General features: G+C 33.9%; 4 protein-coding genes across 11 annotated transcripts; 3 read left to right on the top strand and 1 right to left on the bottom strand.

The window, feature by feature from the left end:
- The first annotated feature begins 2,585 nt into the window (after positions 1-2,585).
- Positions 2,586-7,986, top strand: LOC143191469 (uncharacterized). 5 transcript variants are annotated; one of them, XM_076396607.1, is made up of 7 exons: positions 2,586-3,272; positions 4,681-4,778; positions 4,893-4,998; positions 5,226-5,405; positions 5,958-6,118; positions 6,176-6,350; positions 6,461-7,986. In XM_076396607.1, exons 1-7 carry the CDS (start codon positions 2,850-2,852, stop codon positions 6,563-6,565), a joined length of 1,248 nt encoding a protein of 415 aa, XP_076252722.1. In that variant the 5' UTR covers positions 2,586-2,849; the 3' UTR covers positions 6,566-7,986. The 5 variants fall into 5 exon arrangements, with proteins under 5 accessions (XP_076252722.1, XP_076252721.1, XP_076252719.1 ...); XM_076396606.1 differs by having other exon boundaries at positions 2,588-3,272; positions 4,678-4,778; XM_076396604.1 differs by having other exon boundaries at positions 2,606-3,272; positions 5,214-5,405.
- A 1,105-nt stretch (positions 7,987-9,091) lies between these two features.
- Positions 9,092-10,088, top strand: LOC143191476 (high mobility group protein DSP1). The gene is made up of 4 exons (XM_076396620.1): positions 9,092-9,219; positions 9,268-9,315; positions 9,369-9,543; positions 9,847-10,088. The coding sequence occupies exons 1-4, from the start codon at positions 9,191-9,193 to the stop codon at positions 9,937-9,939; spliced, it is 345 nt and encodes a 114-aa protein (XP_076252735.1). The 5' UTR covers positions 9,092-9,190; the 3' UTR covers positions 9,940-10,088.
- A 2,114-nt stretch (positions 10,089-12,202) lies between these two features.
- LOC143191463 (uncharacterized) lies at positions 12,203-15,479 on the top strand. Of its 2 annotated transcripts, none has more exons than XM_076396548.1 (6): positions 12,203-12,360; positions 12,413-12,497; positions 12,557-12,622; positions 12,675-13,224; positions 13,277-13,974; positions 15,142-15,479. In XM_076396548.1, the coding sequence occupies exons 1-6, from the start codon at positions 12,332-12,334 to the stop codon at positions 15,343-15,345; spliced, it is 1,632 nt and encodes a 543-aa protein (XP_076252663.1). In that variant the 5' UTR covers positions 12,203-12,331; the 3' UTR covers positions 15,346-15,479. The 2 variants fall into 2 exon arrangements, with proteins under 2 accessions (XP_076252663.1, XP_076252664.1); XM_076396549.1 differs by having other exon boundaries at positions 12,312-12,360; positions 12,679-13,224.
- Positions 15,480-16,606: 1,127 nt separating this feature from the next.
- Positions 16,607-18,812, bottom strand: LOC143190619 (N-acetylglucosamine-6-phosphate deacetylase). Of its 3 annotated transcripts, none has more exons than XM_076395042.1 (8): positions 18,673-18,812; positions 17,984-18,222; positions 17,663-17,934; positions 17,484-17,613; positions 17,344-17,432; positions 17,145-17,289; positions 16,914-17,090; positions 16,607-16,858 (listed from the first exon to the last, which is right to left on the bottom strand). In XM_076395042.1, exons 2-8 carry the CDS (start codon positions 18,186-18,188, stop codon positions 16,671-16,673), a joined length of 1,206 nt encoding a protein of 401 aa, XP_076251157.1. In that variant the 5' UTR covers positions 18,189-18,222; positions 18,673-18,812; the 3' UTR covers positions 16,607-16,670. The 3 variants fall into 3 exon arrangements, with proteins under 3 accessions (XP_076251157.1, XP_076251158.1, XP_076251156.1); XM_076395043.1 differs by lacking the exon at positions 18,673-18,812 and adding an exon at positions 18,349-18,486; XM_076395041.1 differs by lacking the exon at positions 18,673-18,812 and having other exon boundaries at positions 17,984-18,331.
- Positions 18,813-19,097: the final 285 nt, after the last annotated feature.

Here is a 19,097-nt window from a genome sequence, read left to right as displayed (position 1 = left end):
CTACTAATTTACAATAATATACGATAGTTTTGATTATTTATTTACATAGAGATAGTGATGTTTATTTAATGTTGAGCTACAGGGGCAATAAGTTAAGGTTTTTTAAGCCTCTAAGAGTTAATTATTTTATTACTTTTTCGCTGGGATATTTCTGGTTGGAAACAAAATCTCCTCTGTAATCCACCTCTAGATGTATAAACAATCTTTTTTTTTCAATAATTGATTTAATAAATTAATTTATACTAAATCATCGTTTGGCTCTGGTGTGAGATTCCTTCAGAAAATGTTGATTGTGGAATTACACAGGTTTTCGTTATATTTGCAACTGAGTTCGGATGGAGATAATTTGATTGTTTTGTGTGATTCGTGCATATTTCGCCTGGATTGTGTGGTACCGGAGGAGTGTGTCCTAGTGTTGCAATGAAAAATACCACTGTATTTGTATATTTTTGTAAAGTGATAAGGTTTACATTACTGTTTAAATATCGAAATTTCAATTATTACATTGTTCCATAAAATAACTATTATATATAATAGTTACGTTTTATATTACAATTTAATTATTTTTTTAAATTTTAATTAATTTTAAGAATTGTTTTTAATAATGGGAAGATACATTTTATTTATTTTGCTCTATTATTTTAATGTTACATTTTACTCTATATACAGTCTGATATGGTTGCTTCTCGCATAAAGTTAAGAGTAAATTATTTTATTATTTATTAATTTAAGTAATTAAAATTATTTTATGTATTAACAGATTACGTATTTGTAAGTTTTATTGTTAGCAATCTTTCATGTTATTCTAGTTTGATTTTGTTTCTTCTGTTTGTACAGTCTTTAGCCTCTGGTGGACAACTTTTCTAACACTGAATGTGTTTTTTTTGTTATCCGGTGTTACAGCGTTGTAAATTCTTATTGATTGTTATAAATCATTTAGATTTTATGGGAAGGTTTAATTTGTCTGTATTTTACCGTGCTTATTAATCAGGCGTGTGTTTGCGGCGAGGACTGGAAGCAATATTAGAGAGAAATCGCAAAGATAGTCCCGGGGAGTGTCGATGGGGGTGGGGGGTTATATAATATAAAAATCGACCCTACATCACGTACCCTTTTACGAAATAAGGGGTCGCCGTTTTATGCCGAAACAAGAAAATAAGTCTTGCGGAATTATTAACGAGCAAAAGTTTAATTAACTGGCGGGGCTAAACGACGTTCTCTGGGCCGGGGCGTCGCGTTGCCACATTTCCCGTCGCTTTTCCTCGGTGGCAGGGAAATTTCCGACGTTCGTTTTTCTTCTGGATTCGTTCTTTATTATCGATCCCGCGCCAGGTCGTTTGGGAAGGCAGCAGCAGGCACACATACAGACACCGTCACGTATTAATTTGAAACTTTCGCGAGGGTGTCACGCCGGTAACATGGCTGGATATGACAGGATTTTTCTTAAAACCCCCATATAATTAGATAACGTTTATTGTTATATAATTAATTAATATTTTGAAATGCTCGTATGCTATTTTTTTTTTCGTGGAGTATTCAATTTTAAAATTTGTCGTATCAATAATATCCTGAACTTTTCATAGTTTTTATAATATTCAATGTTCTGTTTTATAAGTGTTTTAATTTTCGTATTTCATTCTGTGTAGATGTTGATAAGGAGAAATATCCATCGAAAGTTCATCCAAAACTGATCATTTCAATCTTATTTCTTAAGAAGTTGCTGAATTGTAAGGAAAATTAAGAAAAACATTTCCTAATAGATAAGTTTTCTTGTATGAATTTTAATAACAAGGAATTTTTAAACATTATTGTATGTAATTTATCAAAATTTAATTTTAAAAATTAGTAACAATAATAGTGTATTTCAATTGAGGGAATTCTGTAAAAGTATAGATGGATGTAGTATTTTAGTATAATCATTGATGAATATTTTTAAAAAATTCAAAATTCCTTAAGTTATAAAATTCAACGTTCTTTTACTCGCATTTTTTTAAGGCGAAGGAATATGGTTTCTGTTTTATAAGTGGTTTAATATTCGTGGCTCATTCTGCACAGATGTTGATATCCATCGGAGATTCATCCAAAACTGGTCCATCATTGTTTGTAGTTTATTATTTTCAAAAATCGAGTGTTTTTAATGTATTCAACATTTTTTTTGAAACTATAATAATATAATCTATTTCAATTAAGGGAATTCTGTTAAAGTGTACATGGATGCAGTATTCTATCTTTGACGAATATTTAAAAATTTAAAATTTCTTATGTTTTATAAAATTCAGTGTTCTTTCTTCTCGCATTTTTTAAGAATACAGCTTCTGTTTTATAAGTTTAATTTTCGTGGCTCATTCTGTGAAGATGTTGATAAGGAGGAATATCCATCGTCGTTGGTCGGTTCTGGTTCTTCGGGCTCGAAATTTGGCAGCGTTGTCTTTCGGTACTTTTTCATACGGCAGCCTTCTTATTGACCGTTGGCGGGCCGTCTCGCAGCAGCGCGGAGGGACGGGGGATCGAACCGGCTTGGGCCTGAAGAGTGCGCAGGCGCCGCCCTCCACCATTGGCCCGCGCACCGTCAGCGCCATGTTGCCACATTCACCGCGGCTATGCCATTGCCGCGACGACTGTTGAGAGGGATACGTGACGGGTTAGAGCGCTATTCGAATCGTGAATGGTAGTGGTGACTACGAAAACCGAGAGGCGGAATACATCGCCGGTGTCGTCAGCGTCGCGCGTTATATTTGTACATTGTTTTGGGAAGTGTGCGTGTCGTTTTTCTTCCGTAAGTTCGGCATCGACGACGATTGTTGATGTGCGCTGAGGACGAGTTTGCGCGAGAATAGAAACGGTCCGCCATGGCGGAGAATCGCGGCGGCGGCGGACCCTGGGGCGCCGAGGGCACCTGGTGGACGGCCGAGCAACAGCACCAGCTCGTGCAGCAAATGCAGGCACAGCACCAGCAGAACCTAGAGACGGCCCTGAGCACGGCGTGTCAGACGCAGCTCAATCCAATGTACACGTACAAAATGGCCAATAGCAGTGGCGGCGGCGGTAATGCTGCTGCCTTTCAAAATAACTCCGGTTCGGTACAAGACAATGGTAGTGCGTACGGTGGCGCCGGTTTGGACTATAGTCAGATGGCAGGTGGTGGCCATCAACAACAGCAGCAGCAGCAACAACAAAACTGGTGGGGTTATCAGTCGCAAGGGCAGGACTTGCACGGCGGGTTGCAGGGTCTCCAGAACATGACCAATCAGCAGAGCATACACAATCAGGTGGTAAGGGTCTGTCCCCATCGATGCCAACGACTTAGGGAACGGGTCAAAAGTCGCCGTTACGCCCGTAGCTTGTAACGATTTTGTAGAAATCCTCGTTGCGTTTTAAAACATTTTCCTACGAATCAGTCACAGATTTTTTTAATGCCGGTATTCGTCAGTTTTATCCCTGGTTATCAATATTTTTCATTAAAACCTAGTCAACTCTTTGGTATATTTTTTATTTTTTTAAATCTAAAATTATCATTAACGTTAGGAAAGGTTTGGTTTTGGTTTGCATTGAAACATTTTTACTGAAAAAAATAACATTGCCATTAAATAAAACTGCAATTAGTTGCAAATAAACTCTTCATTATTTTAAAGGTAGCATCTTTAAACAATCAAATCATTCTAACATCTTTCGATTCAACTTTTTAGCATTGTCTTAATGATCTTACTATGGATATAATTTTTCATTTTCTGGTCATATTGGTATACATTTAATTGATCTTGAGATGTTCCGCTATTGTACCGGTTCTCTTTGTTTTGAAAGATTATATTTTTGGTTAGCGTTTGAAAGGGAGTAGTTTTAACTTATCCAAATAAGTAATTAAATTGACATATTTGTCGCTCTTCTATTTTTTCCGTTTCTTAAAGTTGAAGTAACAACACCACTGGTCCACTGGGTTCTCTTCAGGTAGACGGATTCCATTCTGTAGGTACGATGCCTGAACGACCTTTTGGGTGCAACAAAGGGAAAGGGTCCGTGTCCAAGGGATAACAGCTGACCGATTCATCATCCCTATTGTTGTCGAATACAGTTACAGTTATTCTTCCGCTTCTTGGGATTTTCCCTTTTTCTGCGAATTGACTTTTTGGCAATAGTCCGAGAAACGAAATCGAATTAGATCAGTACGACCTTGTCGGACTTGAACTAGTAGCCTGAAAGTTTTTGCCTCCGGTCGTCGATTGAGTAAAGATAAGTTATTCAACCTAGATGACCTTGTCCCGTCTGTGATTTTTTCTTTCGGGCGGTATTAATTTATTCAGATCGGAGAAAAAAATCGGCGTTTAAAACATTATGTAATTGTCGGAACTTTAAATATATCGACCGTTGCCTGTATGGTAAGATGTTTCTCGTTAAGAGAGCCTGTTAATATATTTTAGATGGTTGCGCCCGAGGTATATGCTGGAGAACCACAAAAAAAAATTCTTGACGGTGGGCGCGGTAGCATAGCCGATAGCACCTGCCTTCTCCATTCTTCGTCCTTCTACCTTTTCATTATTTATTTCTTCGGCTTTAACCCTCCGCTATTTGCACATCAGGTGATCGGTTAAGGTCAAAGGATATTTTTGTTTTGATTATGGCGATTGATGTCTACTTTACCATGTTATATTATCCTTGTATTACCAAATGCTTTTGTTGCAGCAGCAGCAGCAAGCGCAATCAAGACAAGAAGAAGCTCAAAGACAGGAGGTCAACAGACAGCACCAGGAAGCTGTTCAGAGGCAGCAACAAGAAGAATACAGGCAGGTCACAATTCTTTATGCCATTACTTTGTTTCTGGTGTTTCCTTTAAAATATTTTTGATTGAAAATTGGCTAGAAAAAAATATCACTGTTAATTTGGGTTCTTCAATGCAGGCAACACCAGGAGGCTATTCAGCAACATCAACAAGCAATAACTGAGGCCCAAGCGAGGCATCATCAACTGCAGCAGTTGCACAATAGTCACCACCAGGTCCTACAGGTAAGCCATGCTCCATTGATTCATGTTTTTATTTGTAAGACGTTTTGTCACTTTTAAAATAATTTTTATTTTAATATGTTTCCTCATTTTTTTGTCCTTCAAAATTCAGTTCAAGCAAAACGGTGATTAGTAAATTTAGCTTTTATTTTATTTCGGCGGGCTTCGTTAACGGAGTCCCTATTATGCATCTGAGCAAAATGACTTAACGGTTGAAGTTTTTCTTGCAGCAACAACAGTTGACTCAATCAAAAGGCAGAATGCCTAAAAAAGCTGATGCCAGGCCCAGGGGCCGCATGACTGCATATGCGTTCTTCGTACAGACTTGTCGGGAGGAACACAAGAAGAAACATCCGGAAGAAAATGTCGTGTTTGCAGAGTTCTCTAAAAAATGCGCCGAAAGATGGAAGGTGAGTTATAAATTAGCACCGTTGATACACTGGACAGATATAATAACAATCAATTTCCATCATACCACGTCAAAGAAATTTGGATAATTTATTATAAAGCCATCCATCACCTGTCATCCATTCATTCAGACGCAATTGACCGAATTTTTTCTCATCAGAACCAACAATTAATTTTTCGGTTACCAAATACCAAATCGGGCTTAGAGGGAGGCCGCCGGCTAGACGCGTCAGTTTTCGATTAGATCGTTTCTCACCACACAACCTTGAATTTTTTTTGTCTATATAAAAACGCATAGTTTCTCTAAGGTCAGGCGAATTCCTACCTCTCTTCCCCCTCTTGCTCCATCACGCGCTCGTTCACCGGTACACTCTCTTCCGCTGTTAATCTATGTCAAACTCGTGGCAGTTTTTGTACGGGGTTACCTGCGTCTTTAAGCAGTGGTTTTTTTTAACCCACAAATATGCGTTCCCCAATAACTCCGTTGCTCATGCTTCATAACCAACTGATCCGCTGTTATACGTTTGGAAGCATTAAAATATATTTTCTCTCAGACGATGTTGGACAAGGAGAAGAAACGTTTCCATGAGATGGCCGAAAATGACAAAAAAAGGTATGACACGGAGATGCAAAGTTATACACCACCCAAAGGTGAAAAACAGAGGGGTAAGAAGAGGAAGCAACAAAAGGACCCCAATGCTCCAAAGAGATCACTGTAAGTATACATTGGTCGTAAACCTAGACTGTTGCTGATGTTCGCGTAATTTTTCAGCTCTGCATTCTTCTGGTTCAGCAATGATGAACGTGGAAAAGTCAAGGCTCAAAATCCCGAGTATGGAGTTGGCGACATTGCCAAGGAATTGGGCAGAAGGTGGGCGGAAGCTGATGCTGAAACCCGATCAAAGTACGAGGCTTTAGCCGATAAGGACAAAATCCGTTATGAAAAGGTAACTCTCGGTTATAAGTTTTCATGTTTTTAAGTATCTATTCATAATAATGGGTTTTGAAAAAATGTAAGTCAATTTACTAACTGGTTTCGAATTTTTTCAATTTTCAGGAAATGACTGCGTATAAAAAGAAGAACAATCCTGCTCTTCAACAGCAAGTACCTGACGAAAACCCAGAAGATGACGAGGACGCCGAGGAAGAAGAAGACGAGTGAACAAACATCGATCTCCTACCTCATCGTCTCATTCCCTCTGGTACCTGGTCGTAGATCTGACGTATTCCCCGTTGCTTCCGCAATTTTGATTGTTCTATTGTAATTGTTTTACCGTGCTCAGTCTGCTCCGGATTCAGTGTGAAGGGGTGAGGACTTTGAAGGCAGCAGCGGTTTTATAAATATAACAATGTTCTTTTGATATTTATATATTGCGGATGGTTCGAATACGGTTCGGTCTGCGACCTCGTTTTCTGTAAATAGACATTAGTAGCGATGTATTATTGTTTTAAGTTTATTTGTTTTCAATTTTTTTTAAATACCCCAGTCAGTGCGTACTTATATCGGTCGCAGGGCCCGAGAGAAAGCACCGTTTTTAGCAAAGCAAATTCGGTATTAACGATAATCTACGATTTCTCGAACCCTACGACCCACATGCAGACTGAAGAGAGTGCGTGAAAGAGAGGCGTGCAGGACAACAATTTCGTACACACCATTTTCGCCCTGTATAGACGTTATTTTTTTAAAGATACCAGATAGCAGTTACTCTCGAAGAACCACGGAAAGTCTGTCCGAGCTTTTCCTTTCAACCGAAAAAACACTATTTCCTATCAGATGGCTTTAGTTTTTGTCAGACAGATTTTCTATGTTCCTCTCAGACCCCCCATCCAGAAATTCTTTCATATCCTGTACAGAACTCTGTATATTTTTTAGATAATATAATTACTAGCTACATTCAGTTCTATTTGCACAGTTCCAACTGGTAAAATAAAATAATTTCTTGTCGAAATGTTCTTTTGTGCATATTCTGTGTCTTGAGCGCGCGCCTTCGTCGCAATACATCGGAGGGTATTGCGGAGAGCCAGTGGTCGTGATGACGTGCCAACACTTTATCGTGCATCAGCTCATCGATGAACATCGAACCGCGGTAATCTGTAATCTCTTCCTTAACTAAAGATGCTTCATCAGTCCATGTTTAATATAAACCATCGCGCGCGCCTCCGCCAAAACACTTTGGAAGTTGACGTGAAGCGCCGAATATTTTGAACACATGCCAGTGCTAACATCTCGCACGGTCGTTCTTAGATAAAATGGTTCATCCGTTGGTAATCAGTACCTACTTATTTCCTTTTAATTTTCCAGTAATACCATGTAAGATTTTTAATGTAACGGAAGAGTGAAATGTTTGACCTGTGTTGATGGCGATATATTCCAAATGTTTTGTAATTCGCGGAGAGAGTTGGAACGTTTTTTTTTATCTGTGGTTATTATTATTACTATTGCCGATCCACAGAATGGAACATTTCACTTGATCAATCATTGCTGCTCTGTTTTCTTATAGTAGAGCCCGATGATAGGAAGCAATGTTTGTTTTTATAATGTCTAGGGAAAAATAAAAAATATAATAAAAATTTTCAACAAAACCGTTCTTTTTGTTTCATCTCTTTATATACTAGTGCGAAGTGTATGTAAACCAGGTACAAACTAAGTGTTATTACATATTAAATAATGAAGAGAATACGTTTAAATGTACCGCGTTAGATTCGCATTAAAATGGTTTGATATATCTAACAAGACACGTTTTGAAATATGAAGTTGCAGTTCTTTCGACGTTATAATAGAATTTTAATAGTTACGGATCAAAGAGATGAGTATTTTTCGGCCAAGAATTGATTCTCGAAGGAAAACATTGCAACTAAAGTGACAAGACGTTTTTCTGGCTCTCAGTGTGAATAATTCAAGACATCTGGCTGTGAGTAATAAAAGGCTGAATACTTCATGAAACTACAGCTGCAATTGAAGGAATTCTTGTATCTTTTAGATGCTAATAAATATTTAACTAAATTAAATTTTATAACCTTCATATATATAATATAAATTTAGTTATAAAATGGTAGAGAAAAATGATTAACATTAAATATTGTAATTGATACCTATTTTTAACTGTCACACTATTTTTGGAACCGTTGGATAGTTGCATTCCATATGACCAAGTATATAAATGTACTATAACGTTAAAATAAATTATATTTTATAACAATTTTATTTATATATTAGAATGTTATATATCAAAGCTAAAATAAACTATTCGACTTTATGAACTTAAGGGAATTAAAATTTAAATCAGTAATAATTATAATTCAGTCTGCTTTTACCAACGAGGCTTTATCTGGACTGCTTTAACGTGGGCTCCGAACCACGATCCTCAACATTAAGTGTACCGACTGGCGAGTGACCAACTTAGAAATCATCCCAGAAGACATCTGGTCTTACCCAACCTGGTTACTGGGGTGATCGTTTTCCTTGTCGAATTTTGCACTCTTGCCTAAGGACTATCACAAACATAAATTTATGTCCATGCCCTAGCAAGATTCGAACCCGCGACTATCGTTAACAGTAGGAGGATCGTCCTGTTGCCAACCAAGCCGGCAATTCAGGTTTTGATATTATCATATAAGAATTCTAAAATTCCAATAATTTTTAAAATCTATGACATCACAAAATTTAAATTTTTGTAACAATTGAAAAAGCCAATTAGATTAGTTATCGTAAATAAATCAATAACGTCAGTTTCATAGGTTAGTTTTTTTGCGTTAAAAATACCACGTTAACTTTTTGGATTTTATAATGAACCCCGGTAACTTAGGATCCGCGGGGTGGGTTTTTCTTACAGTATATATTGTTTTTAATATATGGTTTTCCAGGAACCTAACCTCTGCAAATGAAAACATTCTGACTCCTAGAAAGCCGCTGTAAGTGAAGCGATGATACACAAGGGTTGTGCTTGTAATATTTCAGTTTTCAGGTCGGCATTTTTCTGGTTCACCAATGACCATCGTACAAACATTATGATCCAAAATCCCGATTTCAGCGACCTAGATATCGGCAGACAATTGGGTAGAATGTGGATAAATGCTGATGCTGAAACAAAGTCAAAATACGAGGCTGTAGCTGAAGAGGACCAACTCCGCTATGAAAAGGTAACTGAAAGAATTCCTTCTAAGTTTATTGGATAACGGATTTTTAAATTTTGATTATACAGAGAAATGTGATCTTCCAGATCAAATTCTAGAATATTTTTTAGTTAAGTAATTTAAGAGGTCAATATTCATCTTGGATGAAATGGATTACTTTAATATATATAAATTCAGTTATCCTATAATGATATAACAGTTTTGGACCAAGATACCTAAATTTCATAATGAGAAGCCTTATGAATTTAACTAAAGCATCATTCTCCAAGTGTATTCGTTTGTGTGTCTTGTAGTGTTTTTATTTTTTAGGAAATGGCCGAGTTTAAAGTCAAGTATCCTAATTATGAACAGAGGGTTCCTATACAAATTCCAAGTGACAATGAGGATAGTGAGGAAGATTAAGTTATGAGTGAATTAATACCTTGTACAGATTTAAGTATTCCATTGTTTTTGTGATATCTATATACCATTGATACTAGGTTTATTGTACCTATGCAGCTATAGTGGTATAGTATAGTATGTAGTGCATATAAAATATTTTCAAGTCAAAATGTATATTTTATTTACACTCTGTCCTAAAAACTTTGGATGAGCATCTAAACTTGGATATATCAATCCTTAAATGTGTATAAACATTTTTAGAGCAAATGCTTTTGTACAATCAACACACAGTGCAAAAAGCCATTTATGCTAACATAAAGAATATCACAAAATTAAACAAATTTACTCATATTCATGATAATTAATGAATCTATAGTTTATGAATAATTGGAATATTAAAAGTAACTTTTTTAAATAAAATTATTATATCATTATATATTATAATTATATTTAATTTGTTATAATCTGTTTTTATTAAAATAAGTGTTTTATTCTGATATATCCTAGGCATCGTTGTGGATCGATGATTTTTCAGAAAACGGATATTTTGTCTTGATTAATGACTTTTTATTCGCTGTTTAGTATGAAAACAAAAGAAATCTTTTTTTATCTCTCATATTTATGCATGTATTTTTTAAATTTGAATAGCTATCGATATTTTTGCTTCCGACATCTTTAGGACGGAGGCGATAATCGATATACTTCGATTTATAATATTAATGATTGATAAAAACTAAATTCAAATTTACAAAATATAGAAAATTTCAATAATCATGCTTCGTACTTTCTTAGTAAATATGATAACTAACTTGAAGAGCTTTTACCAATTCGGTTTGTTAATTTAACGTTAATATGAATTAATCATAAAATTAATTATAAAATAACTATAAACGAATACGCAGAAGAATAAAAATATCTTAAAATACCAACTGATTCTTCAGTTATGGGGTGCTGCAATGAACATTTATTTTGCATAAAATATAGAGAGCAAGGTTTTCTATATTTTATGCTTTATTTTGGTCTATCGTCTTTTAAGCGTTTTGTCACTAGAAAAGTATATATATTGTGTAAAGTGCTATAAAGTTTTGCAAATATTAATTGGATTTTTTCCAGAAAACCAATTATTGAAAACAAGAATATTGGTATTCCGAAGCGAGCGCTGTAAATGTATGAATAGATGAGACATTTTAGCTTGATTATAATATTGTTTTTTAGGTCTGCACTCTTTTGGTTCAGTAATGATGAGCAGGCAAAGTCAGAGCTCAATATCCTGATATTAGTGCAGGGCAACTGTGCGAAAGAATTTGACAAAATATGGATATAAGCTCATCCTGAAATTAGATTGGAGTATGAGATTATTGCTGAGGAGGACAAAGCTCGCTATGAAAAGGTAAATAAATTCTCCCTCTTTAGAATTAAAATGGGTTTTGAAGAGCCAATTAAGTTATGAGGACTTCATTAAAAGACTTTTTTTTTCCATCTATTTTACAAGAGTTCTATGAATACAGGAAATATAACCCTGATCTATGAAGCAACTGTTGTTTCGTAAACTTACAATTCTTCGTTATGACACAGAATCTAACAAACAACTATTATATTTACCATTACAATACTGTGTCAGTTTTGAAATTGTGCTGGAATTCCACTTCTCAAGGATGATAGAGTTGAATAAATCAATCCAAGAGGAGGAAACGCCAGATTATGACGGTAACAAAATTGAAAATGCCAGTATAGAAGAGAAGAAGTAAACCAACAAATTTTTTACTTTGGTTGTCTTATATATTAAATTTTATCAATTCTTCATGTTTTGAGATTCATGAGAGAAGATTTTTATGCAATTTTAAATGTTAATTGTACAAATAATATAATCTGTTGGCAAATTCCAATCATTTCCCTTAAAATTTCCTTGATGATATTCAAAACACTAAAACTTGCAGGTTCAATGCTTTCTCATGTAGGTAGTTGCTCAAAAAAATATTTTTAAAATTCTTTTAGATCAATTAAAAATCAAATATTTATATAAAATTCAAGTAAATTGATTTAAATTCAATGGAAATACATTACTTTTAATAAGAAATGAAATTATATGTTTAAATATATTCTACTATTTATTAAAAGATCAATGACATCATCAGGTGTATTGTAGTTAGTATTTTCTATGGTATTTTTTATTGCTTTACAAAACATATTCCGAGAAAAATACTCAACAATTAAGGCTAGTTAATTAAATATTGTTAATAATTTGATAATTAGAAAGTACTTGACCTTGAATGACTTCAAATCGAAATCGCTTTTTGTAGTTCTAATAGAAATGTCTTAGAAAATTTCGGACACGATTTGTTAGGTTAGTTTTTGGTTGATGATAACATTTTCTAAAAATAACTAAAATTTTTAAAGATTTTTCACGTCTGAAATGGATTCTAGTATTTTGGGAGCGGAATGGTGGGTTTCCGATAAATTAACAGTATTATCCCTATAACATTTGGTTTTTCAGGAACTTAACCCCCGAGGGCATAACTATTGTTAGCGAGAGTGGAACTTTGAAGGATCGAAAGAAAATACTTGAAAATGCCTTAAACGTAATGCTGTGACTTTTAGAGGATTTGTGCAATTATATCATTACTTTTCTCGTTTTCAGTCTGATCTCAAATCTATAGGTAAACCAGTTTTAGCAACTGAACTTCACAAATCTCGCTTGAGCAAGGTAATTCAATGTGTTTGGAGTGATTACTTATTTTAGACATATATTCTTCTAGATAGTTCTTCAAATTCAAAAAATTCGTAATGTGTCAGCACCAAAAGCTAAAGAAAACTCCCAAGCCGCCCCTCGAATGCTTAAGATTACCCTTACAGATGGAGATTCTTATGTACAAGCAATTGAAATTTATACTATAAGTTCTATTAGTAGGGAGAGTACTGCTCCTGGTACAAAAGTCCTTATTAATGATGCAATTATTGTATCTGGGTATTTATTAATAAATCCACAAAATTGTAAACTATTGGGTGGTCAAGTAGAACATTTGTATGACAAATGGGTAGTAGCTAAAAGCGTGCAGCAAAATCATCAATATATTAGTAATGATGGTGCTCCACCATGGGTCCCTTTTGGTTGTAAAATAGTAAGTGGGTCAGATGATAAAACCTTTAAATCTCTGGAAAAAGGCAAAGATGACAATACTAACACAGAATTTGATCAACAAAGAAAGGAGGCCATTGCTGAAGCTTCCTCTGGTGCAGTTAAGAAAACCTTTGGTGGCAGAGTTAAACACAATGTACAGCCAAATCAGAACAATCAACTAAATAAAGGTTAGCTTGTATATGTTATTACATTTGCTGAATTTAAAATAAACTGTTATAGGTAAAAACAAGGCAGATAGAGAAGATAGAAGTAAAAAAGGAAAGTCTAACCAGAAGGACGATGAGGGCTTTGAAAAATTTCAAAAACCGTCGGAAAAGGTATCACTGTTCTCCTTCTTAGAAGATAAACTACCTCTACCTGAAGTTAAAAATCCTGTTAAAACCTTTACCCAAGAAGTTAAAGTTCAGCAATACAAACATAATATTAGTGATCGGAATAATTTCGCCCAGCAGGGTTATACTAGCAAACAACAAGGAAAGCAACATGAATCAAATAGTGTAAATTATAATAAATATGATACAAGTTCGCATAAAAATGTTGTGACGAACAATAGTGTTGCTAGTAAAGCTGATGCCTACAACAATAACCGATATAAAGGTGACAAGAGTTATCAACAACCTCCAAAGTTCAATAAAGTACAAAACCAGCCACCTTACAACTCGAGTTCTAATCGTCAACAGTATTACAATAATATTAGCCAAAATTCCACAAATCTTCAAAATGACATTGATATGCATAATCTGGCAACTAATCTATCAAGGATTTCTGTGAATAATGAGTTCGCGAGTCGAAGTCTGAAGCAACACTTGAATCTGATGAGTGCACCTGTTAAACGATTAGAAAACCATCAGTCGAACGGACCGTATTCTTTAAAAATTGGAGACTATTGCATGGCTAGATATTGGGAGGATGGAAAAGTAAGTATTAAGTCTAATGCGCTAACGGTACAATCTATTAATAAAGCTGACTTTTTTCTGTGAAATTACATTACTACACTTACATCATTTAAGATCGTATAATAATAATTCACCCCTGTAGTCTGCTCGTCGAAATTCGACCACAATGTATCGAATTAATCATCAAATATCATCAATTAATCACTAAAACTTGTTTTCGCAGTATTTTCAATATAAGATCAGAAATGTATTTGATATATAACATTAATTAAAATAATAAATCTCTTTATATTAAAACATATTAAAATATACGCAAACTGTCTCAAGAACTAACATTCACTAACATTTTTTAAATTGCATTTTAATGAAATTTTTGGAAATACATATATGTATTAATCCTGTACTTAACTTGCTAATTTCCATTAACTTTCAATAATCAACAAAGTATTAATAAGAGTAAATTACTACGCCGTTGAACATTACAACAAAGTATCATAAGTAACATTGTCTTCAGAACTGTAAAAACTTCAGAGCACCATATTTAAATATAATACCACTACAATTTACAAAAAAAATCTTAACCTTTAGAATTAATTACCTTTAGTATAATGATAAACTATGTCTCCAGAACCATATTCTTTTCGTTTTAATATCGTTTCAAATGTAGAAAACAATCATTCACTTAATTTCAACGAACACTATCCTTTATTTTATTTTATAAACTTAAAAAAAAAAACTTTATCCCAGCGAGATTGATTCTAGTACGTTACTGTCGGCGAGCTAAACTTTTAGGCGGCACGGCTACGCACTGGGTTTGTTTATATATTTTGTCATCAAGTTGACGGCAATTCCAGGTTGCTTGATTTGGACGTTTTTCGATTTATTGGAATTCGTATATATTCGTAGCGCATATTACGCAAAAATATTGGGCCTAAAAATTCCTCCCCGATATAAGTTTAACCGTGCCAAATTTCAGGCCTCCAGGTGTCACCGTTTTCCGCAAAAAGGGAGGCAAAATTTTCGCTAAGCCGATTAATATATAGAGAAGAGATTAGAATCTAACTGTGCCAACTGCCTACTGCTTTTCATAACAGATAATTTTTTTACCTGTAGTAGTGTATAGCCATAGGAAAAATAAAGTTTTTATAATTTTTTATAAATTTTATATTATACTTGTTTTAAATTTAGATGTACAATGCTGTAGTAACTGCAGTGACAGATAAAACCTATGCTGTACAATTTACCGGTTACGGTAACATAGAGGAAGTTTTGAAACACGATTGTATTCCGGTGGAAGTTCAAAGCCAACAATTTAAAAACCAGAACAACTCATCTAGTAACTTCTCAGGTATCTCAGGGGACTTCCGAAGGCGTGGTCAGCTGAAAAAATAACGAATAGCAATACTAGGAAATTATTTTTGTTTTTACCGGTCGGTTTTCTAATTAATTAATTAATTTATTTAATACTCTTTTTCTCCGCTTCATTTGTAACGAGACAATATTGAAAATAAAACCTTACATAAACATGTTTAGTATTTTATTGGTCGTTATATTTTATAGACTACAGATCAAAGTGATCATGTTTTGACATATTCATTATATATTGTTATTTTAATTATTAATTTTGAAATAGACATAAGATGATTCATAAATGAATTAAACTTTGGACTACAAGAACCCTTTGTATTGACTTTGTATTTGTTTATGTTTATGTACAAGTGAGTAGTTTTTTTAATTTTATAGGTAACACTGGTTGTTAATGTAATAGTTAGGGCTGGGGCAAAATTGAAACAATTATTTTGCAATATGCCCCTTCCATGTAATTAGAATATTTTACTTTAATTTTTTTTTATTCTAGAATGTATAGGATTGTTGAATTATATTTTTAAAAAAGTAATAGTTGCATATAGTATGTATGTTATTCATTAGGTTAGGAAGGGATTTTATAAGTTAAGAATAGTTGTATGTTGTTCTTATGCAACCTTTCATAAAGTAAATAATCGAATGAGTCAATAATTTCTTTAAGAATCGATTCAAGTGCAAACAATCTATTGCGTTTTGCAAATACTTTTTCGTGTTAACGTTGTGTATTTTATATTTTAAAGCATTTATATATTCACTTGATATTTCAGTACTTAAGTGATTACAGAAAGCTTAATAAACTTGTTCCAAATTTTTATCCATATATTTACACGTTAGTATTGATTATTATCATTTCATATGATTAAAACAATATATTATGTAACTTGAGAATTGCTATGAAATTGAAAAAACATTATTTACGAAAGCATACCGTCACAAAGGCTATTAATACTTAACGTTTTGGCACAAAGTTTAAATTACATTATTTGTTCATACATCAATTTTTCTTTCTTCGTCAAATTTTCTTCAAAATCTTTTTTTCTCATAATTGACATTTAAATTTCTCACAAATTGTATAAAAAAATCGTTGCGTAGCTGTGTTCATGTTCAAAATGATGAAATATTTTAAACATTATGTAAATAGAAGAAATAGATATACAAGGTCTTTAAAAAGCATTTTTATATTTAATGGATTTATTGTGTGTATTTATATGAACTAAACTTTTAAATAATATTTAATGATGTCGAAAACAAAAAAAAAGAAAGTTAATGCATGAAAGAAAAACCTATATAAATATATATAGTCCTTTATTGGTATAAAATGTTTATATAATATAAAAAGAAATAAAAACAATTTATAAGTCAGTAGTTCGGTTATAAACCAACTGACCAGATATCCATGTAGATACTATTTCGAATGTTTCATCTAACATTATGAAGTCGGCGTCTGCTCCGAAATTAAGAGTGCCCTTTTGATCTTCGATGCCCAGCGCTTGTGCTGGATGAAGACTGGCCGATTCTAGCGCATATTCTGGGGAACAACCTACAATAATAATAAGCATTTAAGGTTCGTTTTTTTACTAGAGAGGCGAGATTACCTGTCGCCTTCATAAAGTTGCGAACGCATTCGCTCATAGTGGCTATGCTACCGCACAAAGTATTCGTTCCCGCTATGAAAGCTTTGTTATCCCGAATTTCGATATCTAACTGACCTATCTTATGCTGACCTTCATTTAAACCAGCTGCCGATATTGCATCTGTTACCATTATCAAACCTGCAAGATATTTACTTAGTTGTAATAAATGATCGAACTTAATTCTTTATCTACCATCTGGATGAACTCTATAAGCAATGCGTAGAGCTGCGGGATGGGTGTGGATACCATCCGGTATAATCCCAAAGAAAATCTTTTTTTCCTGTGTTATTTTATCAGATGCCAGTAACCCTACAAGGCCAGGATCTCTATGATGGAACTAAAAATCTACTCATTACAAGTTTGTCAGGGACAAATTGCTGAGTTAACTTACTGGTAACATTGCATTGAACAGATGTGTTATCAGACTGGCGCCTGCTTCTAAAGCCTCTTCACCTTCTAACAAATCAGCAGTAGAATGTCCTAAAAAGTTCTTAGTTTAAAATTATTTGATCTTAACTATCCAAACCATACCTAAAGATACAATCACATTCCTTTTCTTCAATTCCTGAATAACAGAAGAAGAATTTGAGAATTCTGGAGCTAGTGTGATTATTTTAATGTTGTCTAACCTACCATACACCCTTTCCAATTCAGATATGCCCTAAAATTGGACTGGTATAGTTGTAATTCATTTAAATAGAATCACTTACATTTTGATAATCCAGAATGCAGTTGGCAGGATGGGCACCTTTCTTTTCTTTATTGATAAAAGGACCCTCCACATGTGCACCAAGAATGGTTGCCCCATGAGCACCCCCTTGGCGGGGATATAGTTTTGGTAATACTGTATGATACACATCAACTGGTGATGTTACCACCGTAGGACAGTAAGCAATGACTCCATGTTCGAGTAATTTTTTTGATACTAATTCAATGCCAGCTTCTGTATTTTCAATAAATGAAAAATCATATCCATACCCACCTAAAACAGAATCATTTTAATTACTACTAACTAAAGTTTAAAAGCTTACCATTAATTTGCAACTCAATAAAACCTGGAGCGAGTAATAGACCCTTACAGTCTATTTTAACATCAGCACTTATTTTTTCGTCGTAAAATATTCTTTCAGGGTTCACTATTTTGCCATCTCTTACCCAAATATCCTCTTTAACGATTCGATGGTTTCGCAATATCTTACAATTAATGAATTGATAAAGTTTACTTGCATTGGTCATAGTGGGTCAAAGACGTCTTCGAATTTACGAAAAACTACAACAGAATGCAACATGTCACCAGACGTTTTTTGTTTTGGCCAGTTTTAAGGGTTCAAACAGCTTCATTATCATTTTGAACGTGTTTCTAGGTTATAGGACATCCACAGTAAATATACCGCACCTGATTTTATGTTTTGTTTCTTTCTATCTCCTGTATTAGACACCAAACACTTGCCGAAAGTCTTGCTTAACTATTATTGCCATCAACACTTTTTAGGTCATTTAACTCTACCGAGGTTGATCAAAAATGAGACGATCATAACAAAACAACAAACATCAGAATTAATTTTCAATTGCCAGAATATTTTTTTTAAATGCTATAATATACAGTATACAAGAAGAGAAGTTACGTAAAATTGTTCCTCTAGCTAAGTTAATATTTTGTTAATACATTAATAATGAAAAAATGAAATTCTATTTAACCGTAACTTTTGTTTTCTCTTACCCAGATATATACGGTCACCTTCACATAACTGTGCAAAATTCTTTCTATGAAATCTTTTAAGGTGGCACTTGTATATAAACATTAATATATCTTATCTTAGTAATTGTTCGATTAAATATGGTGAATGACCTGGATAGTCAAACATTATACCACCGAATCAAAACAAAGAAATGCGATAAGATTTCAATTTAATATAAATGTAAATATAAGGTTTATAAATATTTTGAATGGCACTTGTTGGTAAACAAACCGTTAATATGACAAATGCGTGAATGTAATAGTTTTAAGGTAAAGCGGAAAATAAGAAGGCAAAAAAGTTTATTCCAGACATTATTTAAGCTAACAAATAATTGTTTATTTTATTCATGGAGTACTTTAGAATTGCGCTATTCAAAATATTTGACCCGTAGGCAACTAGCAATACT

The sequence above is a fragment of the Rhynchophorus ferrugineus genome, unplaced genomic scaffold, assembly GCF_030347505.1.
Source record: "Rhynchophorus ferrugineus isolate W39M unplaced genomic scaffold, kcgeb_rfMv2 rfM2, whole genome shotgun sequence".
NCBI classification, from domain to species: domain Eukaryota; kingdom Metazoa; phylum Arthropoda; class Insecta; order Coleoptera; family Curculionidae; genus Rhynchophorus; species Rhynchophorus ferrugineus.
This window is presented reverse-complemented; position numbering and strand designations above follow the sequence as displayed.